The sequence below is a fragment of the Sparus aurata genome, chromosome 3 (genome assembly GCF_900880675.1).
Source record: "Sparus aurata chromosome 3, fSpaAur1.1, whole genome shotgun sequence".
NCBI lineage: Eukaryota > Metazoa > Chordata > Actinopteri > Spariformes > Sparidae > Sparus > Sparus aurata.
The window spans coordinates 25,511,175-25,538,800 of NC_044189.1; the positions used below are offsets into that span (position 1 = coordinate 25,511,175).

Genomic DNA, 27,626 nt, shown 5'->3' on the forward strand with positions numbered 1-27,626 from the left:
AAGAACATTCATCTGCGGCGGCTGCGATCGATGCCATTCCTAATTCATGTGTCTCGTAAATTTCATGCATAATGTGACCCGCCAGCCGTAATGTATCGGAGCGGTTGGATGGAGAAATGGTGACATTAATTTTGCATCGCTCCTCCATCTAGATTTGGCGATTAAGAGCAGCGAGTGCAGAGGGAGAGAGATCAAGAGGGGGGGGGCTACAAAGACTGGAACAGGGACAAGAGCTGAGTTTACTTGTGTGTACTGTGTGTGTGTGTGTGTGTGTGTGTGTGTGTGTGTATGTCCCTGTCCTCGTTTTGACGTCCACGTCGCATCAGACAGACTTCAGCTCTCACTGCCATCCAAGGCTAGAACCAGGAACAGAAGCATCTGCATCATTAGGCTCCATCAGCCTCCTCTGACAATCTACTGAGTCATCATCTGTCACCACTGTTTACCCCATTCGTTAGAAAGCAAATATCACCGTTTTATTTGACACGGCGCCATTAGCTCGTGCGTGTGCGAACACCTGCGGTTGAATACTCTCTGGAGCCGCGGTCTAATTTATGTTTCCTGTTCCACAGTATGCCCAGGACGGGCGGTGTGTGTTATGGGTTGTTATGTTGATGCACAACGGCTGCCGATCCAGCCTCATAAACCAGCCTTGGGTTCGAAGACCCGGGCCACATCCATTGTAATCTAACCCCGTCTCACTCCATATGCCGGGGGCCACTTCAGGCCACCCACGCCCTTCATTAGCATTCAAAGAGAAAACATTAACGAACTCTCAAGTGATCTATCGGGCCAAAAGTAGTCCTTCATTTCCATCATCATGCATGTTGCCTAATTATTATTTCTTATTATTAATCATTGTAAAGGTTACTAACGAGCTATTCTATTCTCACACGCCTTCGACCAGTGTGATGGGAAAGGATAGATCTGGACAAAAGTTCCATGTTTTTTTTTCATTTATCATTGCATTCACAGTGAAACAGTGCGGCGGCATCCTCCTGAACATATCTCCTCAAGTAGCTGGAGACTTGTTTTAAAATGTAAAACGAAAAAGCAACCGAGAAATCAAAATTCACATAAAATGTCCAGTGTAGTTCAAGTCACCAGCAGCCCTGAGGCCCCAAACTGATACGGAATGTTATTCACTCTGCCAATAGCTGCTCAACCAAAAAAACGCCCCGACTGAAGAGACTTTTTGGTTTTCTTTTTTCATTTATTTTTATTCTACATTTTAAAACAAGTCCCCATGTAGTTCAGAGAGAACGCTATTCTGCTGTTGTGCTCCACAAACATTTTGTGGGATGGGGAAACAATACCTGACTTTGTATCTGCATGTGGGTGACAGGATAAAGATATGTTGGGTGAAACTGTCTTTTAATGTCCCAAAAGTCCCCATCACAGTTTTCCCAGGGGCCAAGAAATAATGCCGGATCGGCGTGGGACGTGTTTAAATGTTCCTGAACAGCTCATGAATGGACTTTGCGGTGAGATTATTTACTCAGAAGAATGAATGTGATCTTTTAACTTTATCTTTTAAGCTAACGTATATAAGAGGATCCTGGACTGTGACTGAAAGCTCCAGAACAGCTAATAAATTGGCCTTTTTAGCACGCTTATATTTTCAAAACAAGATGACATTTACATAAATGTAAAAACAAAAAGAAATATTGAAATGATTGTCAATTAGCTGAACTATAAATCCTCTCATCGTTGATGTTTTCTTCTATCATTTTTCTCCGTACATTTTCCATTGACATCATTTCTTCGACAGTAAACACCCAAACACATGAATGGTGCATTGAAAATATTTTATTTCTTTCCTGTGTTAATACATAATTAGACATTTATATTTCCATAGAAATAGTATATATATATATATACCATGGTTGTGAACGATAGCAGAGTCATGCTAGCCCTCATGAACAGGTTTTATCCCATGAACATCAAAATGGCTCAAACACAGACGTCATGATTGTACATAAAACACTGACTCCATTATTCGGCTGTAAATCCATGCTTCTTGGTTATTTGCTTCGACACAAAGTACAAATATATGCCATAAGTAAACGGCCCTATTCTTTACTATGTGCAGGACCTTAGGGTGAACATTCTCAATAGTCACTCAGCCAGTCATCTACAGCACAGGCAAACCAGTGTGGATGGGATGACTTTAACCACTCTGCAGGCCTCCGCTGGCACGTGATGACTAGATAAGCACGAATTTGGTTGAAGGCCGGGGTTATTGAGAAGCTCACGGCGTTGCAGGGGGACAAATTGCACTACGGGATTACTTATTATGTTAACATATCTCGTCTTATAGTTTTATTTTTCATTTAAGTACTGAGGGCCTAAAAACATCCAGACAAATGAAATAGTCTTACTTTGGAGAGATTGCAAAGGCAAACGAGCACTCGTTTGAAATAAAACCCCAGGGATGCTTATCACTTAAACCTCTACATGATGGTAAAAGTTGCCTGCAGCAAATACAATTTGCCTCCAGGACCTGCACGGGAACAAAGTGGTGCAATCATAGATCAGATAATATCTGGCCGTCATGATGTATGCATTAATGGTTTGGTTTTATGGTTTCCAAATAAAATTCTGTCAACATTATTTTCATTTTTCCTTCAGTGGCGAGAGCGAAAGGTCCAATTTGGCCCACATTTTCCCGCAACCCACTAACACACCTGTAAACATTCAAACATCTGATCACACCGGACTGAACCTTGAGCTTCGACACTGCAAACCCCACTGGGTGTCATGATCCTCTCTCTCCCCCTGTGTCTGTCACTCCCAATTTCATACCCTCTGATTCTCTGACTCATCACCCCTTTCTCTCTTCCCGTCTCTCTCTCTCTCTCGTTCTTTCTGTCTGTCTTTACGTCTCACTGCTGGTCTCGGGCTCCATTTTCACACATGCCTCATTGGATGTTCACCTTGAGCAGCTGTTGAGTCGCCTCCTGCAGCATCAGATAGACAGAGACAGAGCTGTCTGGGCCAGACTTGCCTTCTGCTGTTTCCTCCCCCCCCCCCCCCCCTCCAATGTGTCAGTTTGGACCGCAGCCAGCCGGAGAATGGGCTTGGTGCATGAGCGAGTGTTTAAGTGTGTGTGTATGTGTGCTTGGATTAGACCACTACAGGAAAATTACCACTTCAGGTTCCATAGTATTACGGCTAGTAAGCACATTCAGGCTTTTATCACCCACTTTATCAGATTAATGTTCACTGATCCAGATAATGTTAAACCCAAAGGACCCAGCTTAGAGAGAAATTCAGAAAAGTTCAGTTTGTCATTTTGATGCAAGGACAACATCAACAGTGTTTCTTTCCTTTGTTCAGAGAGACCACAGTTATTTGAATGGACCTACAACAACTTGTACAGCTGCATCATACTCATACATGTCGGATGCCATTCATGGACGTAGCTAAGTGGCTTTCCATCTGTGTTACACGGTGACATCCCCAGTTTTAATCCTGACCACACATCTGTCATTAGTCAGTTAGTTACTTTATGTATGAATTATCTAAACATAACGTCATTTCAAGAAACATATGCATTGTGTTGAAGAGACATCTACTGCAGTAAGCATGCTAACCAGTAAGCGTCTTTTATGTTATACCACTTTCTACCTCAAGAAGCGAGAGTGAGTCACTATGACGAAGTAGCGTTGCCCCGGGGGCATATTCTGACTGGGAGGTTGCCGCTCACCCTTGCTTTCATTCGGTCCCGGTGGCCACTTGCGGTACTGCAGCAAAAATAAAATTGACTGTGGCGCCAGTATCACAGAGACTTCTGTAAAACTGTTGATGGGACCCCAACAAGGGCAGTTATGGATCCATGGAGGTTTGATATTTGTAACACTTCCAATAAGCTAAGAAAAGCGATTTAAAAATCTGTGACTTCATCGCAATGTTAAGTTTATGAGCAAGGCGGTAACCAACTCTACTGTGCATATCCAGTGGGTTGCATAACCAGGAAGTAAATGCAGTGGCCAGAAAGCTTTTTTGGCGTATGCTCTGGGCAAGCACTTCTCATTGGTTTGAACTGGCTACATCTTCGCATCTGGTATCTAGTTAATATATACATCTGTGATTCTAACCAAGCCCCCCAGGAACAGCAACAGGCATTGAAACCAATTTGACATGTGGCCAAACGTTATAATCACAACGCTACATAATGCACACCGGCCTAAAAATACTCCCAGTAGCCGACATTGTTAAAGTGGCAGCTGTAAACTGCTGCTTTGAGCGTCACGACCCCCACAAAGTGACTGGTGTCGCTATGAGAACTTGAGCCATTTGGTCCCATAACATTCAAAAAGTCTCGAAAAAGCAACACCATTCATTTGCTTAGTTGCCATTAAAGTTAGCAGAGGGCTAAACCGGATATTAGCCACTTAGCCAGAAGTCTGGAACCAGGTTAGCCTAGCTTAGCTTAGACTGAGGGATCTGATGGCAAACAAGCACATAACATACATTTGTGGACTCTTTTAAAGAGCAAACGTTGGAGGAAGGACAGTGGCACGCTTGATCAGCAGCAGTGTGGGTGTCTTAAGATGTCGGAAAGTGTTTCTGAACTTCGGAGATGGAGTGAAAAGAGAAGGGGGGGGGGGGGGGGGGAGGATGATGTGAGGTTGTTTAAATATGAGGATTAAGGCGGGTGTTTTCAGGGTCAGGGTCTTCTGGAAGACATTCACAGGGCTAGACTTGGGTTTCTGTATCTATTGATACTGACCCCTCACAGAAACAGTAGCAAGTTACTCTAATAAATAGAGTTTTCATGCAAACATCTGCACAAGCAGAACCATGTCCCTGTCCTAGTATGCAGGAAGAGGGGTACAGTTTAAAAATACCATGTTTGCTGAGTCTCCCTCCACTTGGTCCATCTGCGCGTATGGAGCAACGACTGCCACTCTGACTCCAGCTTCTACCGGGCTCCCTCAGACGCTACCAGCTACGCCCCCCTCGGAAAAAGCTTGACATTCAGATCCCCAGCGTCTACTTTGTCGAGACGCTTGTTCTTTAATTCTACTGTGTGCTACAGGCCAGCCGTGATGCCCCACTTCTGTCAGCGCTTCAAGTATTGTATGCTTCAAGAATCCCAAGTCGGCTCGTTCAGGCTCTTTGCCTTTGCTTCTGTGCGGATCATTTCTTTCTCAACGTCAGGTGGTTTCTCTCTACAATCAGCTTGATTTAATAGACCGCAAACCTGAGTCACTTATCGACTCCAAGCAGTCATTTATCCTTTTAAGCTCATTTCTCTCTAGATGCATTTGTCTTACACTCATTATTAGTTTGAGGGATTTGTGCATGAATCTGTTGATTATTTTCACATTTGTCCTACATGTGAGAGTCACTTAACACCAGGCTGAAAAGCAGTGTGCATCAGCCCTCTGTGGTCGAAGGTTTCAAGCCTGATCACCTCTGACCAGATGGTGTCCTGGAGCACACCTGCAACAAGGTGAGGAGTTAAATCACAGGGGGTCAACAAAGACACGATTTTCACGAGGTGTTATATTACTCTCTGACCATTTTTTTTTCCATGTACCTATGTTCAGGAGGGTTTTTTTTTGTCTTTCATTATCTTCCACTTTCAAATGTTTTGAGATTAAGAAAATGAGTGACTGTCGATTAAAATGACACCAACCACTGGCAAATTACATCAGCCGTGGCTAGCTAGCTGATTAAGCTAACCAAGACCCATGTTGGTTGAAAACACAGATTCCGGATCACTCTCGAATGCTGGCTCGTTTTAAGAAGGTAGTAAAACTGTCGTGAATATGCGCATGACATATATGACATCATGCTAACTGGCTCAGGCTAATGCTACATATCTCGGGTAAAATAGGAATAAAATTCACATACAGCAGTTTTTCTTGTATTTCAGTGCAGCGCTCAGACTATAAATGAGGAAATATGTAAGCTGACACGGTTATTTCTTAAACATAACACTGCTTTGCTGCTTTTCTTACGTAGGCCTTCTTGTCCGTACTTTCAAATATTGTTTTTTGTGTTAGCATTACAAGAAGGAAAAATGTATTATTAGAAATTTTGGGGGCAAATGTAACGCCGCTGTATCTCTGGTATCTCTGGTAAACTTCCACAACTCCAGAAATAAACATAACAGAGCTCCGAAAGTTAGCTTAAACTCTGAATTAAACTCCACACAGTGAGGAAATACTACGTAGTGGATGTGTTTGTGGTAAATGTGGATTTTTGAAAATCTATTTTCACGTAATCGGTTACCACAAAAAATAATACATCCTGGTTAGTCAGTGATCCATTTCTTGGCCTCGGAAATGTCACTCTTGGTTACTGCCGTAGTACTCTAGTTAGCCGGCCATGCTAATGTTTGCAGCTTACGTTGGGCTGTTTAATCAGTTATTTGAACTTTTTCCTCTTGTGTCTTTGGTTTAGGAAATGCTACTATAAAATACATCAACCGCCAAACTCTTTAAATGCAGAGTATCACTCTGACTACAGCCCTTACACACAACGATTAAATATGAAGATAAATCCATACAAACCATATGAATGGTTGAATATAAGTACTTCTAAAATAAAAATTTTACAAGTTTTTCAAAGCGCATGTGTAAAAAGGTGCTTACTTATCCTCCCCCATCTTATCTCTACATTTCCTTTGCCACTTCTCCGGCTTTCATCAATTCTTTCACTCTCCTCCTCCCTTTGGTCCATTTTGCCTTACTTTGTTTACCAGGTAGAGTGTCCGTCCAGGCCGGTCTGAGACGAAAAAGTGATAAATGAGCAGAGGAGCGAGGGATAGGCAGTGAGCCGGGGCCGAATGAGAGAGAGAGAAGAGCTGATGCGGAGAGGGAGAAGGCGGCTAACGGGAGTCTGAGAGTGGATATAATGAGAAACAGGGGAGAGGGAAGCTGAGGGGGGTGGGGGGGAGAAGTGAGGACAAGACTGGTGAAGGGGAGAAACGAGGAAGAGTGGAGTGATATATGGGAAAGAGAGCACTGCGACAAAGGGATGGAAAGAGGAAAGTCGTAAATGGGAGAGTGAAGGCGGATGAGGGTTCCTGGAGGTGGTGCGGGAGAGAGGGAGGCGGATAAAGGAGGCAGAGGGTGAAAAATGGATGGCAGGGTGAGGGCTTGGCATGCTGGCAGAACTGATGAGTGAGACGAGAAAATAATGGCCGTCTCTCTCCGCACAGTGTTTAAATCCGGTGTGTATGTACGTGCCGCTGATTAGCAGTCATCTCAACCAGCCAGGCATTCACACACGCACTCATTATCTCTAACACGGCTGCAACTCTGCCGAGTTCAGCTTCGCAGCGGTTCTCTGTCTGACTTTCCCAGTGAACTCGACTGGTGAGCGCCGGTGCTCCGGGGGCTGGGGTCCAGTGTATTTGCAATTATATGGAAAGCGCATCATAATTGAACAGGAAGCCCCACTCGCGATAATGAAGCTTTATCTTTCGCTGCATAATTCTGATAAAAGTCCTTTCCTCCTTCACATAAAGCCCTTGATGAAGTGGTAACTACATACGAGGATGAGACGATGTCCGAGCGTGCTGGTGAATTAGGGCTGCGAATGATAAAGACATTCCTCACTGATTAATCTATCCGTTTGTTTTTGTATTTAAGGTTTAGGCTGCTGTTATTCTATATTTTTCCTTTTGTCAACAATTACCAGGTGTCTCAACACTTTGTGACTTCCTCTAGAAAATGTCAAATAAGTATGCCACGTCTGACCAGACGGCAATTTCGGTACCCATCGGCTATCGGCTGATAATATTTGACCCTCGACAGCAGGGCTGCACGAGGAGGAGCCCGCGGGCCTGCTGGGGGGTTTGGTTTGGTCCACCACATGTTTCCAGTGAAAAATAAGTAAAATAATAAGTACATTTTCAATAATCTGCCGAGTGGCAGAGTGACACTTGCAGGAAGTCGGTCAATTAAGGGAACTTTAGTCCTGGTGCCATTTTTGCGTTATAACAATACATTATATTAGGCGATTGCTTTTACATGTATGTGTATGTGTATGTGTATGTGTATGTTTCGGTCCTCCAAAGGATAAAAGTTTGAGCATCCTTGCTCTACAGGCAACTGCTAATGTGTCGGGGCTTCTGGTTTAACCAGTGAATATCTGAAGACTTCCTCCCACAGTGCAGCGGTGTGTCTACAGTCCAATTAGCAAGCTTGTAAATCATCATGACAACAAATTAGTTACCCTCTTAGAACAGATATCCGCAGACACATTTTAAGAAAAAGAAAAAGTGAAATGTTGTCAGACGATGGCAGATAGTTCACTAGATTATATTTCTGCCGGTGTCTCTTTTGCGCGTAAAACAGCATGTTTCAGATGCCAACACTGTCCCTTGCTGACACATTCTGCATTCACACCTGCAGATATCCTTTTATCCACCTCATTCCTGGTACCTTCGTGATACCTTGCGTGAATTGAGGGTGCAACTTCTACTGCATCCTGTCACTTAATGGGAAAAGGAAGCTGATCCTCCTTTTTAGAGCGATTGGAACGGCGTATCATTCATTTAAAAATATCAAGGTTAGCCACTCTGTAGATTAAATTCTATTAACACTTTTATTATTGCTTAGCACACGAAGCTCACGCTTCTTAAGCCCTGGAAGTGCTGCCAAAGCATCAGTTGTTATTGAATTACTCACGCTGGGTCCACCGAGCAGTATCACCCATAATCGTTTTACCAGCAACCTCTGCAGGAAACACCTCATGTTCATGGTACGACGTGGTTCAGTATGATGGCTTTAAATGACCGTGATGATTATAAAAAAGTAAGTTAATGTAAGTTTTAATCATACTGCCAGTCAGCGATGGCTCTACAGTGCTGGCAGTCGAGGCGATCAAATCTGCTGAGCTTCTTGAGAATTTACACCTGGCTCTTTATACATCTCTCTCTCACTCCCATCACACTCTAAGACCACTCACGCTGCACGCTAATGATGGTTCCGAGGGAAAGCGGTTTGCATTTCAAACCCGGGTTCAGCCACACAGCTGAGAGGTTCATCTGTGTTCCCTTCCACAGCCTGCTGTTGCTGCTGGTCTGCAGCCAACCCAGACAGGAAGCCCGGCCAAACTCTGCCCGGTGTATACATTTCATTAGGAGTAATGCCCTGCGTATCTCCATCCTCATTCCCCGCACATCCTGTTGCAGACCACAGGCGGCATATGGTGCTGAATATGCAGTGATGAACAATAAACCTCAATCTAAACCCAAATCAGTCATTTTACAGCCATTTTTTTTTAAGTTTGACGGTGGAAGTTCACTTCTGGATTTTTGTACAAGTTTGATTTGGAGTGATGAGACACGCGGCGGTACTTCAGACGCCATCATCCAACTCAAAGAAAAAATATGGAGCGCTGTAAAAACGGTGTCCCTGAACTGACAGGGTCGTTAATGTTCAGTTCAGAGAGGCGAGAGAGGAACATTTGCATCGTTTGGCTGATGACACACAGGGAGAGAGAGAAAAAGACAGGAGTCGAGACTCGGTGTGCTATTATTTCTGACCCGATAACAAAACGATCTCATACTCAAAATTGGGACTGTGAGGGCTCAGACGATCACAACAGGACGAGCACCAAACGCAGGGAGACACGACACAGACAGAGAGAGGGATGAGCTGCTACACAAAGGGCTTTAGTAAAGACAGAAAAGAAGTGACTGTGGATGGAGGGATAGAAAACAGAGAGAGTCCTCGGTGTCAGACGGAGATTGGTTTGTTGAGTTGTGTGCTGACTGTTACCTGGACTTGAAGCTTTTCAAGCCGCTCTCGCGAGGGCAACCTACATTTTCGTCTGCCGTCTCTGACCAGTGATACAAACCTGAAGTGGAAAGGAATAAAAACGAAAAATCCACTGAGACATTCGTGTTTGATGATCCGCTCCTTGGATTGGATGCCACCGATGAAGAGTAACCAGAACGTATGAATCAAGCAGTTCTTGTCGAGAAGAAGAGACGTCCCCTCCATTTCCTGGACTGACAGCCATTGTATGTCTTGTGTCTTTTTTGGCTGCGTCCGGTGTTGGTCACGACAGAAGTGAATGCAGTTTAGTCCTCTTCTGACTCCGGTTTGACCGTTCGCAGCCTCTCTGCAAGTTCAGCTTTGTGTCCACTTTGTGTGACATTGTTAAAGAGTTCCTCGTTGTGTAGAGAAGAGTTGCTGTAATGGTTTATCAGTTCCTCAGTACTATGGTGTCTGAGAATGGCTTTCTGTTGGTCTCAGGGTCTGGAAGAAAGACATTAACTGTGCTTGGTGAGACACAAAGGACAGCAGCAGTGCAGATATTGTAAGAACTGGAAATAATATAAAAGGGTTTTACATATGTGACATATGCGTGTACATATTTGATATATGGCTAAAGCACGTCACTGACATGGAGAAGACATGGAAGAGTAAACCTATACTCTGATATAGTAACATCTTGGCTCCTCTACATTGGATGCATCGGTCCTGAAAGGGCTTTTTCTAGCATAGTATGTGACCCTACGAAATAACATATGCTACTTTGCATTGGAATTGATATTACTGCACTGGTGAAAAGTCCCCACACCTCACTACAGTTCTACTTTTCTAAGTGATTGGGTCTTAAATGAACATATTTTAACTAGAAGTTAGACAAACATACTTTTCAAATATATACGTCTTTGCAGTGTTTACGGAACAGCTTCTACACATAAACTTCCACGGCGAATGTGCTAGTTGTGTATGAGGCCTTTTTATAGCCTTTATCCTCAAAAATGTAAACATAATTAATCAGTAATATTGTGCTCCTCGGTGTTAAAAGGAACATTTGCAGTTTACGTGACAGGGACGCGCCGTAAGAGCCGTTGCGTCGACTTTTGCTCTCCTGCTTTAGTTTAGATTTGTATTAAAATCCAAAGCGCGACACGCCTGCCATGCCCAGTTATGGTGTAAGCTATGGTTGGTTTATAATTGTAGATCGTATCATAGAATATATGGAAGTCGGTGAGAAGACAGAGGAGATGGTCATTTCAGGATAAGATGAAACTCAAATACTTATGAGGACAGTTCACTGCACACACACAGGGAGCTCATGGGTCAAGTGCTTGAGTCATTTTGCAAAGGTTACAATAAATCTCACTATACATGCGGACAGCACTACAAAATGGCAAATGCTTTTTATAGTCCACAATATAGTGGGTTGTGAGTGATTTCAGACACAGCCCTTCATCTTTTTTTCTTTTGATCCCCGAAGAGGAAGTAGACGTTGCTTCGGCTACATTGAACAAGGGCCAAAAGACTGATAACGTGAGAAACTGAGCTGCTGTGTGCCATTTAATTAGTCTCAAAACTGGGAAAACCACCCTTGAAAACACTTCACAAGCTGACTTTTGAGTCTTTGGAGGTGGGGATGGAACAGTGGCTGATGTCTCCCCTGCTTGGTCCTTGGTTTGCATTAATCACACTAAGAGCAAAGTAAAGACCAGTGTGTTCCCCTTCCTGCCATGGAAGCTTTCGAAAAATGATATCCTGGACCGCCGTATGCAGGAGCATATATACAAAATGGAGCAATGGAAAACAATTATGTATAAGCGTTTGTATGAGGCACTACATAGGGTACAGTAAAGATTTCGTGCTCCTCACCTGTCCTGAGGTTCAAGGAGTTGGTTATTGCACAAGGCTATGCAGGGCTGGTCTCAGACGTTGCTGCGCAGTAGCCCCCCCTGTGGGTGCTCCGGAGTACTGCACTCTGAGGAGTTCTTGGCTTTGTCCTTGTTGTTGTTGGGCTCGTTGTCTTTGATGATGTCATACTGACGACAAAACAGAGCGATCACCCCTGGGAGACAAATGGACATGATAATGGCTGTTAAACTCCTTTTTTAAAATTTTTGATCTCTTCCACAGTGAGGTCAAAGGTCAAGATCAGCTACAAGAGCAGAAACCCTGGAACAGGTTAGACTTTCAGGGTTTTTCTTGATGGTTAAACCAGGATACATTTTTTTTTGTCATATCCGGGTTAGTTTAGGATATGCAACCGGAGCCAGCAGGCAGTTATCTTACCTTAGACATGTCTCACTGTTCGTTGATTTTGTGCTAAGCTAAGCTTAACCTCTCTGCAGCTGCATATTTATTGGACAGATATGAGAGTGCTATTGGTCTTCTCATTTATCTCTTGGAACAAAAGCAAATAACCTTATTTCCTAAAATGTCAAACTATTCCTTCAGGGATTTTACTGATGTGAGAGGGCCGCACAGAAGCTTTTGAGCCCTACCCTGCCGGCATTAAATTAATCACAACTTATCAAATTCAATCACAACATTTATCTTTTAAGAAATCCTGAGGGTGCTGAGGATGATGGCAAGTTTGAACGTCTCCAGTTCCGCGATGACTGAGCAAACTTCATTTGAGAAGAAGCGAGTACGTGGTCACTGGCTGGAAATTGTTTTACCATTCTTAACAGGGTTTTTGCATCGGAAACACTTCAATTTGCTGTAAAGCTTAAATGGGATTCTGAAATTGCATGAATTGAACCCAACTTGAGCCAAAAAGCAGCAATAAATAAAGAACCGACCACCTCCCAAATTTCATACCCCAAACAAATACGGGGATAGCATATTACTAGAGTAACAGCTAACTGCTGCTAACTGTATCTGCCATTAGCTAGCTAGCTCAGTCAGCTGCGCAGCTAGGGGAGCTTAGATTGGTATTACGAGAATGGATGGGCCGGGGCTAGGTGGTTAGCATGCTAACTTCAGTAACGTTTTAAACGAAAATTCTTACATATTGCACCTTTAAAGCTACTACCGCATTAACCCCCTGTGATACTGATTTATTTCACCTTTTTTGAGTTCTTATGAATTTGGGTTCCAGTCCCAAACCTTGAAATACTGAAAACAAGCAACACATTTTCTTTCAGTTACAGACGGTAGAAGCGATGTGCGAGCTACATATCTCTATTCATCCAGCTGCCTTTTTACACGTCAATAAAGCCGACCAAAACGAAGCGAGAGAAACAGAGATACAAATACAGTGAAACATGCAGACGGAGATATGATTTGATGATGAGATAGCCGCGAGGAGGCAGCTTCAGTCAGAAAGATTAAAAACCTGGCAGACGAGAGATGGATGTTAGGAGAGAGAAACAGAGCAGGCACCAAATAGAAGAAAGGGAATAATTCATGGCGGTGGAGAGGCGCGTGCAGGGTTATGGCAGGAGGAATCTGGCCTGAACGGAACGGGCTTCAGTCTTGCTTGTTCTGCTTATGTCAGCCGCTGCTCATCTGATAACTGCAATACCAAAGGGTAAGATGGGATATCTCACTGTGATATCCCCCAGCATGCCCCACGGGTCCAATTAAAAGCAGAAAAACACAATTCACCTCCTTCACTTTATTTTTTTTTTTTCGCCATCCTGCCCTCCTTTTTTCCTCTTCTCAAGACTCAGTTTTTCACTCTTTTCCCCCCCACTTCTCCCTCTCCAGCTCCCTTCAAATCTCCCTCTCGAACTCTCGTCCTCTTACGGGTAATTGGCGAGGGAGTTCTGGCTTTTACAGTATGCTCCATACAGTGTATGGGCCCATATTTGTATCTCGTTACACTTGGTGAAGTGGGTTAGGAGGGAGTATTTATAGCTACTTGCTTCAATGTAAAACAGTGCTGAGATGCACAAAATGATCACTGCAACACAGAGATAATGACTGGGAGGCTTGAATAAGAAGCAGCTGTAGTCTGTAGCTTGTACAGATATGACAGGAGTAACAGTTTACTGTTGCTGTTGTGATGATGAAGAGAGGTTTTTAGTCCATTGCCAAAAAATAAAAAGAGGGAACTTCTAAGTGAATCTAAGTTTGATCAGAGTTCTGTCTCTCTGACTGAGCAGCAGCTTCTGGCTAAATTATCCACATACTGAGATTAAGGTGGCTGTTTTTTTGTTGTTGATATCAATATGTTCTAATTATAATATGTGAGTCAGAGTTGTTCAAAAGTATAAGCGAACAAAGTCAGATTCTGAGTTTAAAGCCCACGTTGACTGAACAGGATGAGGCCAATGACTTTGGTGATCTCCAGACTATTTGGTGAAATATCTTATGAAATTATGGCCAGAAAGCCATGAAGTTTGGTGAGGATATTCATGAAATGCACATAACAATTTCCCAAAAAAGTCTTCACCTGCCCGGTGAAATAATTCAACATCTACTCGATGGATTCACGGTTTCAAGACAATGTATCTTACTGACTTTGGTGAAATATTTTTCATTTTAGTGCAACCATGAAGCTGACCTTGAGATTTTGGGGTAAATGTCTACACAATATTTTCATTAAGAGTAAGTAAGACTTGGGTCAAAGCACAAAGTACAGCCACAGAGAGCTGCTACCATGTCTGCAGACTCTTCAACCGAGTCGGCAGAATTAATGTTGGCGGTGTTCGTTCCAACAAACCACAGCTTTCTTTAGGTTCAATCTCCTATTTTATCTTGTGGCAACGATAAGCTTATTGTCTGGTTAGGTTTAGGGAAAAAGCAATGTTTTCATACCTACGTACCTGTCTGCCAAATGTGTGTTAAAAAACACATGGTTTGACAGTTACAGCTAAATTAACATAATCACCAATTACAGATTTACCTTTAAGATCTGTACAAGATAAAACACCCTCCATCCTTAGACCCTCCATTCGGATAAGGAATGTTTGACGTATCTGACCAATTGTTGTATCTTAAGTTGAACATAATTATTATGGAATGGGTTTAACCACAGACAATTAAAATTCCTTCTTGATCACAGAACAAATCCTTAATGGGATCTTAAACTGTAACTAAGATTATTTGCTCTTTCACTTAAAACACATTTATTTTTGAAAGAATCTGGATGGATGAACAAAGTTTAAACCCGTATTGGATTTGTCCTGATCACCAAAAATGTCCTTTAACCAGCATCACATCATCCTGTAAGCACACAGTCATCACAGAGAGATGATAACACCACCAGTGTGTGTGTGTGTGTGTGTGTGTGTGTGTGTGTGTGTGTGTGTGTCTTCTGACCTCAGTCAGAGAGCTTATTTGCCCCACAGACAGCGGACTCCTATATGGTCTGCAGTGATAAATGTGCATCGCTGAAGAGAAATATTACCTGCCCACATGATGAGCACCACTACAATGATGATGAGTTCTCCAGCCCTGAGCTGGGCAGCCTGACCAACCTCCTCCATCGTCACCTCGTCTGGAGGGAGAGAACACACACACACACACACACACACACACACACACACACACACACACACACACACACACACACACACACACACACACAGACACACACAGAGTCAACAAAGTGCCACTGCGATTCATTGTCCCAGAGAGAAGATGTGAAATTGCAGCCACTCCGAGCGTCTGCAGGGAAAGATAAAAGAATAAAAGAGGGCGACAGGAGAGCAGAGAGGCCGCCTGGTGTAAATCCTCCTCTCTGGTCACTGTAATTAAAGCTAAGTGAGAGCAGAGGTCTGCAGAGACAGAGAGAGCTGGATCCCAACCCAATCACTCACAGTGTTTCTCTTGCTGACGGGACTCTGGCAGCCGCAGCATAACACCAATCACAGGGTTAGAGGTTTGAACACAGTCTGGACTACAACCTCTCGCTCTGTTGCCAACAGCAGGCCTCGTGCTACCCACAATTCCCCTGGACACACTGGCTCCCTCCTTCAGCCAGGGGGTGATTTCCCTGGCACAGCAGGATATTATATCAAAGTGGTTGCCTGGATGGCATCAAGACATCACTGTCACTTAGTGGTCTTCCTGCAGGAAATCTCCAGAACCCACTAACTGAAGCACGCTGGCTTTGAAGTTATTATAGCGTACATGCAGCATTACTTTAGTGTAATGCTGCAGTTTATGGCCTGGCAGCAGCAATAAAATCTCCATGCAATAATATATTAATTGATGTAGTATTTCTCTCAAAATGTGAGATGGTATCTCATTTAATTTGGTAATTACATTTAGAGGCGATGAGACATGAATGGAAAAGAACTGCTGAATTGCAGAGATTGAACAGAGGCTAGCTGAACAGACGCATGGCTTCGGCTCATTATAGGTTGAGTCCTCCTGGAGTGTGGTCACCATCCTGCTTCAGTGTCCTGATGAGTCGAGGATGATGGTCCGGCTCGCTCTCAGGTCTCTTGTTGCCATGGTGATGCTCCCTCTGAGCTGAAGTTGAGGCCTCAGGCTTGGCAGGGGGGAGGGATGCTCTTGTAAAGTTGGTAATAGCAGATTATATGTTTCTGTTGCAAGGGCAGACCTCTGATGGACAGCCTGTGTCAGGTAGGACATAGAGCTGGAAATGATGTTTACATCTCTCTAAAAGTCTCTGAATATCCAGAACAAGAAAACTCAAGTTAACTGTAACTGAAAATTGTTTTGCTGCTGCCTCGACAAACAAGTTTTGTTTTCCCTTAATTACTAGCCATGCTGTGATGTCTAGAGCCGGACCAATGCTTGATTTTTGGGGGAGATGTTAGAGCCAAGTGGCCCAATTAGCTGCCTACACAACAACCTCAGAGGAGGTTGCAGAGGAGCATCAGCAGCGGACTAACCGCCAAAATACTTTGACATTTTACTCAATAAGTTAAGGATTTAATTTGACCAAAACAGAGCTGATTGTGGAAAGACAAACGGAGACTGTTTTGGTGTGTTTTATTTTGTTCGTGTCGAGCTTTACTGAAGTGAGTTATGAGAGAAAATCCATTGATGGTGTACCGTTGTATTTCATGAGGCATGCCGAGGCTAGCTGGTTAGCATGCTAACTTCATTAAACAAAGCATAGACAACTTTGACATGATGTCGACAGTTGTTTCTTTGCACTTTGTTGATTATGTGGGTACTTTTTGTCCATGTTTTAGAGATTCTGGCCATATCTTACACATGGCTCCTTTAAGGCTTTTGTTTAGAAGACAAAGACTAATGCAGCTCTACTGGGCAGAGCAGAGTACTGTGGTTGTACTGGGAAAATGAGTGCGACTATGTAAATGTGAAGCAGGCTGCTGCTGCTGCAGCACTGTCTGAGATAAATGAAAAGTGAAAACAATTCCGACAGAAAGGAGGCCCTGTAATGTTTTACTGCTGTAAAAGATTGATATACAAAACTGCAGATTTTGCACCTTGTATAAAGTAATAACCAACACTAAATCATTACACCTCAACAAAGATTTCACTGCATTATAAAAACTTCAGCACATTCAGGGGTTTTTTTGCACTATTTTGCTGTTATTGAATATGAGCAACAGACAGAGGCAGATGTAAAGAACGATAAGAGACAAACAAACAGAGGGAACACAGAGAGGCTGTGTGGTGTGTTGCATTGCGCCTGCAGACACTGAATGGTGTCAGGCTGATTAATACCTGCTTAGAAGGGGAGGAGAGCAGTAATGGCTGGGAGATTTAATCAGGCCAGCTAATGAATGCTCCCATAAACACACACACACACACACACACACACACACACACACACACACATCTATCCACTCACACGGGGAACTTCCATCAAAGTCTGGGAAACAAAACGAGTCGGCCCCTCAACATCAAGACAAACTGTCCTGTTAAACGCCTGCGTCACATGACCTCACACTGCAAAAAAAAACAGCTATTGCTGGTGTTGTTTTAAAAATTCTTATGAATAGTGAAAGTGAGAGTGTCTCCAAAAACAGTTTGTCCTGTACTGTACCTTCATTACTGACGATGTTTACACTGGGAAGATACAACTGTTTTGCATCTCATCAGTTACCACAGCCATAAATTGATGGCTGTGATAACGGCTCGTTGCGGCTGTGTCTGTCTACCCCGAGCTTTATCAGATGGCAACTCTAATAACAGAGGCAGAAAAGTGCATTTGTGGAAGCAGATTGTCTGCACCCTGAATGTTGCTGGTGAGTGTTGTGCTATCATCACTCTACGCACTGAAAGCTTGTTATTAGCTGTGTGGCCGGCCCTCTGTTACCGTAGCGTTAGCAGATGTCAATGGATCCCATCCCAGTGCTCCCCAGTGCACCGCCAGCGCTTTCACAAGAAAATAACAAGATAAACGCCACAGGGACACGGGCCCTTAGTTTACCAAATGTTTATGTATGCACTCATGCAGCTAAACGAGTACCATAAGCATTGGAGTAGCCTCAGCCTCATGGAGCATTTTGGAGCTCAGGACTTGATCTTCTGTATTGGACAGGTTTTATCAGAGAGCAGCAAGCATCATGGCCTATGACTCAAGTAAAATATTATTAGTATCTTATTATGGTGAAACAGGAGGGTGAATATTGAAAATCAGGGCTATTTCGTGTTTTACAGCTATTTGTTGGGACTCACAAAACCCATCTTGGGACCCAGACAAACTGGGAGACGCGGACACCACAGGAAGGCTTGCCAAGTGTGGGAACGGACAGATGGCCAGTTGGAGGAAAAATGGCCGTTTACCGAAAGAAAGTTTGCCAGTAATGTTGCTTTAATGCTCCAGTAGAGACTAAATGTACTGTTAGTCTTCACAGTCTTACAGCGTATATCACTCTTGAATACTTTTTGCCCTCACAGGGACCTCGACGAGCTCCCACACAGGACTGTTTCTAGGGAATAGACTGCTTCCTAATGTCCCCTGTTTCCTCTTTATCGTCTTGCTGCCTTGCTGCTGATGAGCGTTTAGCATTTGCCGCGTCCCCTCTGAAGCAGCTGCTTTCGGCACTGTAACTGGGTCGGACATGATAAAATTGGAAGTACTGCAAGCTGCTCCAGATAACAGCAGCCTCTGCATCAGAGAATTAGAACAATGCAATTGTATGGGAGGTGTGGAGGGGTTCTCACAAAGGCAGCAGATTCTGCACTTTATTTACATTAAATTGTCAAATAACTAGCTTTTTCTTTGTCGTGATGAGGCCTGGATGCACAAACAGAACATTAGTACTCTGCTGTGCTGCTGCCTCTGGTTAAATAGCGGCTTTTAGCTATATAGTCTTTGAATGCAGATGTTGTGTGTGTCAGCGAGGGAATAACAGAGAAGCTTGTGCATGAATTTCCCACCTGTGTTTGTGTTTGTAGCATGTTTGTGTCGGACTTTTTTACCAGTCCTCTTATATAATGGATTATGTTTTGCAAAGGAATACATAACTTTCAGGGTTTTTGCACAGATTTACATCCCCTTGGAACAAAGAGGGCACTGATCCTGGACTTCCTGTATCAGCAAGTGATAGATACTCAAAAACAAAAATGAGTTCCTTAATAACCCCCCTAAAAAAGTTAAATAACGTGTTATCGTCCCTTACCTGGGCTCTTGGACGCCAACTTCTCCGACTCTTTGGGCGTCCTGAAGAGGACCGGCTCACTGGGGGGGCTGCTGCCTCCCATGCTGATGCTCTGCACGTGAACGATGTACTCCGTGTCCTCATCCAGATCCCACAATGCACAGGAGCGCGTGGTGGTGTTCACTTCCTGGATGAACCTCAGCATTCGCACATCCTTCTTCTGCAGACAAGCAGGGAAGAGAAGAGCAGAGGCCAGGAGGCCCGCTGTAATATGAAACTTCATCGATCCCTGCGGGGGAAATACTCTTTTCTTTGGCAGCACCTCAGTCGAGAAGTCACAAGTCAGGGTTAAAGTGATGCACCAAGCCACCGTCTGTTATTTTCTGACTGCAGACTGTTGCGGGTGTTGATATTAAATGTTCCTGTAGCGTCTTCCAACAAGTCAAGAACAAACTTCTGAGAAATCCACAATTTGTAATTTCTGTGACATAAAAAAATTGTGTACGTTTCAAGATAATGTTAGCGCACGGTATCTGCAATCAAAAAGCCTGTATCACTTTAACTGAAGTCACAGGTTCAGCTTCACAATGTTCCCTGCAGGCAATGTAAGAGTTTTCTTCTTGTTAGCAAAACTTCTTTGGATGAATGCTTTATCAAATGCAGACTTCTGCCGGCAAAGTCAGATTTTACTGCTGACGACCCCCCTTGTGAAAATACAACAAATTGCCCTCTGGTCGGGGCTGATATGGTACAAAATGCATACACGTCTCTCTTGGTTAACAGTTGGGGAAAAGCTGAAATAAAGCCTCGGGGGGGTTTCCTGCAGTGTAATTAAGCTTAAAGAAACAGAGTGCTTCTCTGGCCATGTACCCTCTGCTTAGAATGTACATTATTATCCAGCGAGGACTGCTTGCTCAGGTCAATTGGTTCCTGCTAGATCAAGCGTCAGCCTCCTTCGGGGCTTTTTTATTTTTCCAGCAATTAAAGAAGGGAATTTCTATTCAATCCTATTATCCTAACTAACTTCAATCCTAACTATTTAAACAGCACACAGACTAAATGTACATCTGCTGACAAACACTATTTGGCTAAAACAATTTGACTCATCAAAACTTGCATGGGCCTTTGTCCATTTTTATCAGAATCAGAGATATTGAAAGCCTTGACAACTGTCGGCATGCACATTGGCATGGTTGGTGTCCATGCCCAAGCTGCCTAACCCAAAGTGTCAATATCTGACAACCTGGGGATGAGACAATCAACTGGTCTTTCCAGCAAGTTACATTTTGTTGCTTTAAAAGTATGCCGAATGATCTATTAAAAGTTCCTGTTTTCAATAAATATATTGCTGTATGGACAACTATAACTGAATCACTTTGATACAGAAGAAAACTTAAAAATGCGATATTTTTAAGGCAAGTTCTGTACCATCTTATTTCTCTGATTTCTAAGTTAATTTACGGTCATCCATTCACTGTGAATAAAATAACGAAAGATATTTTCAGAAAGTGCAAGTCGCACTGTAACTAAGAGTTTACATGCGTGTATATGCATCATGTACGTGTGATCAAATTTAAGTCAATTATGACTCAGAGAAGGAGTGGTATTTTTTAAGCTCTAAGGAGACACGTCCTTTTTTTCATTTTGTTCCTGTCCTGCAGTGTTTCATATGTGATATATGTTCTAAAGTTAAATAATCCCAATGTCTGTACCAACAGAAGACAGTGCTCCCTAGCCCCTTGTCCATAGCCCCCCCTTTATTTCTGTGACTTTATGACATCACAATATTGCATACTTTCATAATTTATGCCTAGCAGCTACTTTGGCACGTGAGGAATATTCTGCACAGCTGCACTGTTCTTCCTAGCTGTGCTGACTCAGGCTTGTGTGAGCTGACCAATTAAAGCAGACTGGGTATTTGGGGGGGGGGGGGCCTTAAAGAGACAGGACTTAAAACATGGGGAACATAGTGCTGCAGTAATGGACAGTATGCAAAGAAAAACAAAACTGATGTGTTGTTTGAGCATTAAAGCATGTAAACCTGTTGGAGTAGTAACCCAAAATCAATTCTGGCTCGGTGAGAAGGCCAAGTCAGCCTGCCAAAAACAATAACCGACTTCTCGCTGCTTTTAGATCACACGCATGCCCTTGTCCGTTTGACCTCACTCATCACAGTCTGAAAGCCTCGGCTCTGAACTTCATTCCAAAGTTTCTCACTTTCTCAACACACACATGGAGGTACCTGTTGGGTGATGGCGAATCCAATGACGGGATCCCCCTCTGAGATTTCCCACGTGACCACGGCGGAGTTGACCTCAATCTCTCTGATGGTCACATTGAGCGGAGCTGACAGCAGGGTGTCTGACACACACACACACACACAATTTCAGCATGGTCACGGGAAACAGATTAGAAGTGGCAGGTCATGAATATTCTGACATGACACCTTGTGATACATACAATAGATGCTGCAATGTAGACCTGAACACACATCGCTTTCTTCCTCTTTAAATTCATGTTTCTCTTTCTTCTCTTGCCCCCACCTACCCTGAAACCTCCTTCTCCTCTCCTACAAATTGATCTCCCTGCTTTCATTAATACCAGGCCTAATTAACCACACATGGATCTCTGGGTGTTTCCCTTGAAAAGGCTCTCTTTCTCATCTGTCTTCGTCTTGGCATTTCACTTTCTCTCTCTCTCTTTCTCACACACACACACACACACACACACTTAGACGCATTTTCCCATCTTTACCATCTTCTTTCTCATCTTTCTCCCACGCATATCTCATTAAAGTGTGACTCAGGAGGATGTATGTATATCCTCTGTCTTACTTGCTCATTGATTTAAGTCTTTGGGCTAAAAAAAAAAAAATCACATCATTGCAATGTTTGTTGATCAGGGGATTAGCTATGACGGATTAATTTACAGTTTCGCTCTACTTTCTTCCCACCTTAACTGTATAGGGAGCACAGAGTAGGAAAAAAACACATGGGTAAGGGGTGTGTGTGTGTGTGTGTGTGCATGCTCAGATCCAAGTCAAGGTCTTCTATGATCAGAGTCTGGGTTATATTTCACTGGTAAAAGCAACGTTAGATTTGGACCTTGACATTGTGCTAGAACACACACACATGCTTGCTAACATGCGCGTGCACACACACACACACACACACACACGATTCGCATTGAAATGTGCATTTATTCTATTCTGGTCAATAAGTACTCCCAATGAAAGAGCACATAAAACAATTCTAGGTCATTGAAAAAAAAAATATATAAAATTCCTCTAAATCAGCTCCTATTCTGCCAGGGGCATTCTGGGAAATTAAATGCATAATTTGCTTCAACAACATCATGTAGACCACACACTTCCAGTTTACTTCACTTCAAGCTGTGTATTGTGTCTTAAATAAGCTCTTATCAATATCTTTACATGACTACGTGTATGTGAAAGTGGTCACTCACAGTGACAAACCCAGAGACAATGATCACCAACTCTGTGTTGTCTTCAGCTCTATGGAGAGTTTTAGCCTCCTTCAGCACATTGTTTTGGTTTTCTGGCCTTACACTTAACTCCTCTGGTTCACTCTCACCGCTCTCATCAGTATCATTTTCAGCTGTTTTCAGCAAAACAAGCTTGCTGCATGCTATACCACCTGGATTTGAACAGAAGACAGACATAGTAGGTAACTAACTAGTGAACTTTATCAGCTTGTGGGTGATATTTTCCAGCAGTCGGAGGAGACCAAAACAGAGGTAGAAGTAGAGTGAATACTACCTAGAAAGGCAGCTCCAATAAATTCTCATCTGTTCAGTATTTGCTGGATGTGTAAGCAGGAAACTCATATTTATAAGGTTATATAAGATTTTAGTGTTGTGGTGCTTGTTTCTGTTTCCTAAAAGTGGCTAAAAATCATTTTATGCAGGTTTAAAAATGTCTGTATCATACCAGCAGCCAGTTGGGACACAAGTGGCTAGCATATTGTGGTAAACGCTAAACTGTATGGTAAAAGGAACTCAAAGTAGTAGATCAGAGTTATGAAGTCAGTAAACTTAATTCGTAATGTAAGGTTCTACGTCTGACTACACCTCATCCAACCCACGTGGCTACTTGACTACAATGTGGTGCCTCGACTGCTTCATGTGAGTGACAACTTCATAGGCTTTAAATTTGTGTTTGTGGTAATGTTACTGAAAGACAGTTCTGTTTCTTAAAAGCACAAACCTTTGTCAGCAATCTCACTTATAATCACTTACCTTTTTTTTTTTTTTTTAAATGTACCTTCAAAATCATTTCCCTGCCATTCAGCCTGCTTCTTCAGTTTCTATAGTCAGCTTTTATAAAAGGGCGCAAGTGATAGAAACTTTCAAAACCAAACTGTTTTCTAACTGCTAAAACACAGCAGCTGGACTCATGTCCTATATGCCGAAAGTTAAATCGACAAAATATGCACATCTAATAACCAATATCTGTGTAAAGCGCCCACTCATACCTTGAGTAAAAAATACATGCTAGCTTCATTGAATGAGCTTACAGTGGAAGCGTAGGGTTGCAGCAGCCACTCCTGTCTATGGTCTGCTTACGTTACGTGTTTACTGTTGCCAGCTTGTTAGTTGAGCTAACACCCATTTAGCACAGCTAACTAGTATTCTCCATTTTCTCCTGACAAAGATAACAACTACCTGCTGTTGTACATTACTTATACTATACATTGTTTATTCTGATATATGTTAGTTCAAATTTCAAATCAAAATGGACATGACACACACAGAAATGTATATCTGAAGTTTGCTAATGTTTGCTAACATTAGCCACCAAAGACAACTGCTCAGACTAGATCGAGAAGGGCTGTAGAGGCAAAATGCCTGAGTGTGTTGAGTTGAGAAAGGATGCATTTCATTGCTTAACAGTTCTACCTGTTTTGGTAAAAGGACATGCTCTGTTGTGTAATTCACCAGTAACATTCTTGCTAATACTTCTATGCTCTGGTGTCCAGGTGCTGCCTTCTACACTGCATTTAAAAGTGCGTGTGTGTGATCCGATCATACAACGCTCCTGTTCCTTTCTCCCCGTTAACGCACCAGATTACGTGCAGCAGCTGCATTTTGTCACTTTTTCCTAATAAGACTGTCACATTCTCTCACACCACCGCAACGACTGAACCCCCGGGCTCGGACTTGCTCAAGCACTCAAATAATGGCATTACAGGAAAAAGAATGGACTCTGCGTTTCTCCGTCTGCCTCCGTCCATCAATGCTAACACAATCACCACCACACAGCAGACAAAACTGGAGTGCTACACAGTGCTGGTGTGTTGTTTTTATAGGTGGGGGCCAAACTCTCTCCGTGGCTCCCAGAGGCTCTTTGTGTGTTTGCTGATGCAGAGTAGATGGTGTGTGTTTACGTCCGTGTGTGTGTGTGTGTGTGTGTGTGTGTGTGTGTGTTAGTGATACATTGCTATGAGTCCCTGTTTGCCTAGCTGTTTTCCCCACGGTTTATCTTCCAGCACTCACACGGAAACAACACAATAGCAGAGAGGGATTCACATCCATCCTTTTGCCGTTTGCTGCCAAAAAGCCAAAAAGCTGGCTGCAGAATCACAAAACTCCCCTCTTAAAACTACATTCATCTCCAGCCTCAGGAAGCCCAAATATCAAATCCATGCAGGCGGAGATAAATCCCACATGATCTTATCGCCAAGATTTGGGCTTTTTTTCAAAGGACTGCCTGTCGTCTTTCAGCTTATCATCGGGACGCAATGTAACCGAGATCTTACGCTCCAGATTATTTTCTCCTTGAATATCACCGTGAGATGCTGCGGGTTAAAAATATGCAATATCATGAAAGATAGATGAGGTACTATATCCAACATGCATAAAATATGATGATTAGATCCATGCTGCATGTTGGGCTTGGAGGAGAAATATCTTATCCTTAATAATAATCTAATACGGTTTTACATCCTTTCAGGACAGTGATGGATGTGGGAGCTGAAAGTTTTCCCGCAAATTCCCGCCGAGGCCAGGATCACGGCTTTTAGATGGGTTTTTTTTTTGCAACTGCAGTCGAAAAAAAGCCAAAGATATTTGGTTTACTGTCACGTCAGACAAAGAAATGCAGCAAATCTTCTCACCTCTGAAAAACCAGCAAATGATAAGCCTTGTTTTTTCTTGAAATATCACTCAAAAGATTAATACATCAAAGTATAGGGTTGCTGTGATACTGATACCTTCATTGAAATTGCCTCCGAAACCTAGAATGCTGTGCAACAATCCAATATCGCGTATTCCATTTATTTGAAATGCAGCCCTGCTATATCCCAGCAGCGCCCCGTACACCTGAATGCAACTTATCTGATTTTTTTTACGACACAAGCCACTTGAAGCATATCAATATCATAAAATCCACACAAGTTGGGTAGCTTGTTGCAGTTCATTACAGAGAGGTTAGCCCAAAATGAAATGAATGTCCGAAACTTGGGACACGAAATATGACAAGCTCATCTGAAACCCTCTTAGCCATCAGATTTGTTCCTACTTTACAGATTCCTTGGTAGGAAACTTGCTTGAAAAAGCTTATTTTACTGAAAGAAGCTTGATTTATAATAAGGGCCACAAAGGCACTCAGAGAGAACAGCCCAAAATGGACGTCAAAGACTCGGACACATAGTATGAGGTGAAACTCGGCACTCTATCGGCGTAGCTGCCGATGCACGGAGTTCAGGTATCGCGGCAGGTGGAAAATGTAATTGGCACATATCATTAAAATCATTGCTGATACATTTTCTAACATTTAACTCATTAATCTACTAAACCTACTTGGTTTTTGATGGAGTTGTAAATCTTGTTCTCCTGAATTAAGCACATTTTTATGGTGCATTTCCTTGTTAGAATTAAAGCAGCCTACACAGATGATCTTTTCTGGTTAAAGCAACATTATGTAGAAATCTGCTCATGCCATTTGCCCCCCCCCCCAGTCTCAGCTTGCCTTAATACAGATCCCAGGTCTGTCACAATCTGCCAGATGTAATGTAGGCATATGTAGACACAACAATGTCACGTGCATGTTGAAGTAAACATGTGTGTAACGCATCGATCCGACCCTCTGGCTGAGGACACATCGTGCAGAAACAAGTGATGGGGGACAGAGTGGCTGAGACAGAGACACCGCGCAGCCTGTGTACCATCAACATGATTCTGAAGGTGTTATTTTTAAGGTGAAAAAGTTACATAACGTCGCTTTAAAATAACACTCCTGTCTAAAAATATTCTCCAGTCGTACAGGGGAGAACTTGTCTTCATAAAGCACCACATCTGCCAGAGTGCTGACACGGTGTGACAGTAACTTGTGTCAGCCATGTTTGCCATTACAAAGCTTTACTGCCTCCACCTGGCTGATGCATCCGTAACGATGTGTCATGCCAGGTGCTGCACTACACTCAACTACATGCATCAACATTAGACAGCTCTGATCCAACAAACAACACAGATCCAGCATCCAGCATCCAGCGTGTCTGTTGTCTGATCGGCCGGTACGCTACATCACCTCCACCCCCCCTTCGCCTGTTTTCCGGTGCTGATCGCCCGTCAACCTGTGGTGAAACTCACCGGCACGAACGGAGGACACCGACAGGAAGCCCAGCAGGAGCGGCAGCACCGCCGCCGCAGACAAGCCTGGTTTAGCCATCCTCCTGCTTCTTCTGGCGAGGCTTCACATCCTGCGCGGCCCATCTAGAACATCCCGTTTACCGGGCTGGAGCCAGCATCCCGGTCGGTACCGGAGGGCGGCCGGGCGGGAGGGAGGGAGGGAGGAGGGGACTTGTTGTGCCGGGGGACGAGGCTCACCTGAACTTGGTCGCTGCAGCAGAAGCGCAACAACAGCCAGAGGAGGAGGAGGAAGGGTGAAGAGTAGGAGGGGAGGGGTGGTGGTGGTCGATATCGTGTTCCCTCGACGGCTCCCCGGACCACCGGCCGACTCGAGTCCGGCAGACTGGTGACGAGAGGCGGCGTGGAGGGGCTTTACTACGGCGAGAGGTGAGCGGAGCGTGAGAGGCGTGCAGAGTGCTGCAGAGTGCGACGTGCAGACACAGCTAATGACTCTCTCTCCCTCTCTCTCTCTCTCTCTCTCGCTCTCTCACTCTCACGCTCTCTCTCTCTCTCTCTCACACACACACACACACACACACACTTGCAGCATTCCTTGGCGAGTTGATTGATAATTGATTAATCATGTATCTCTGCCTCCAGCCTCTTCAAATATGAGGATTTGCAGCCGTCCTCTGTTTTACACAACAGTGGAGTGAACGTCTCTGGGTTCTGGTCCACTAGTCAAACAATTTGCATTTGTCATCTTGGGCATCTCTCAGTAGACCTACCCAAAAAAAACGCC

General features: G+C 43.5%; 1 protein-coding gene across 2 annotated transcripts; it reads right to left on the reverse strand.

Annotated features, from left to right (window-relative positions):
* Positions 1-1,793: 1,793 nt before the first annotated feature.
* On the reverse strand, positions 1,794-27,212 carry fndc5b (fibronectin type III domain containing 5b). Of its 2 annotated transcripts, XM_030411992.1 has the most exons (6): positions 26,846-27,212; positions 21,480-21,598; positions 19,259-19,457; positions 15,094-15,183; positions 11,610-11,802; positions 1,794-10,229 (listed from the first exon to the last, which is right to left on the reverse strand). In XM_030411992.1, the coding sequence occupies exons 1-5, from the start codon at positions 26,922-26,924 to the stop codon at positions 11,663-11,665; spliced, it is 627 nt and encodes a 208-aa protein (XP_030267852.1). In that variant the 5' UTR covers positions 26,925-27,212; the 3' UTR covers positions 1,794-10,229; positions 11,610-11,662. The 2 variants fall into 2 exon arrangements, with proteins under 2 accessions (XP_030267852.1, XP_030267854.1); XM_030411994.1 differs by lacking the exon at positions 21,480-21,598.
* Between the last annotated feature and the right edge of the window lie 414 nt (positions 27,213-27,626).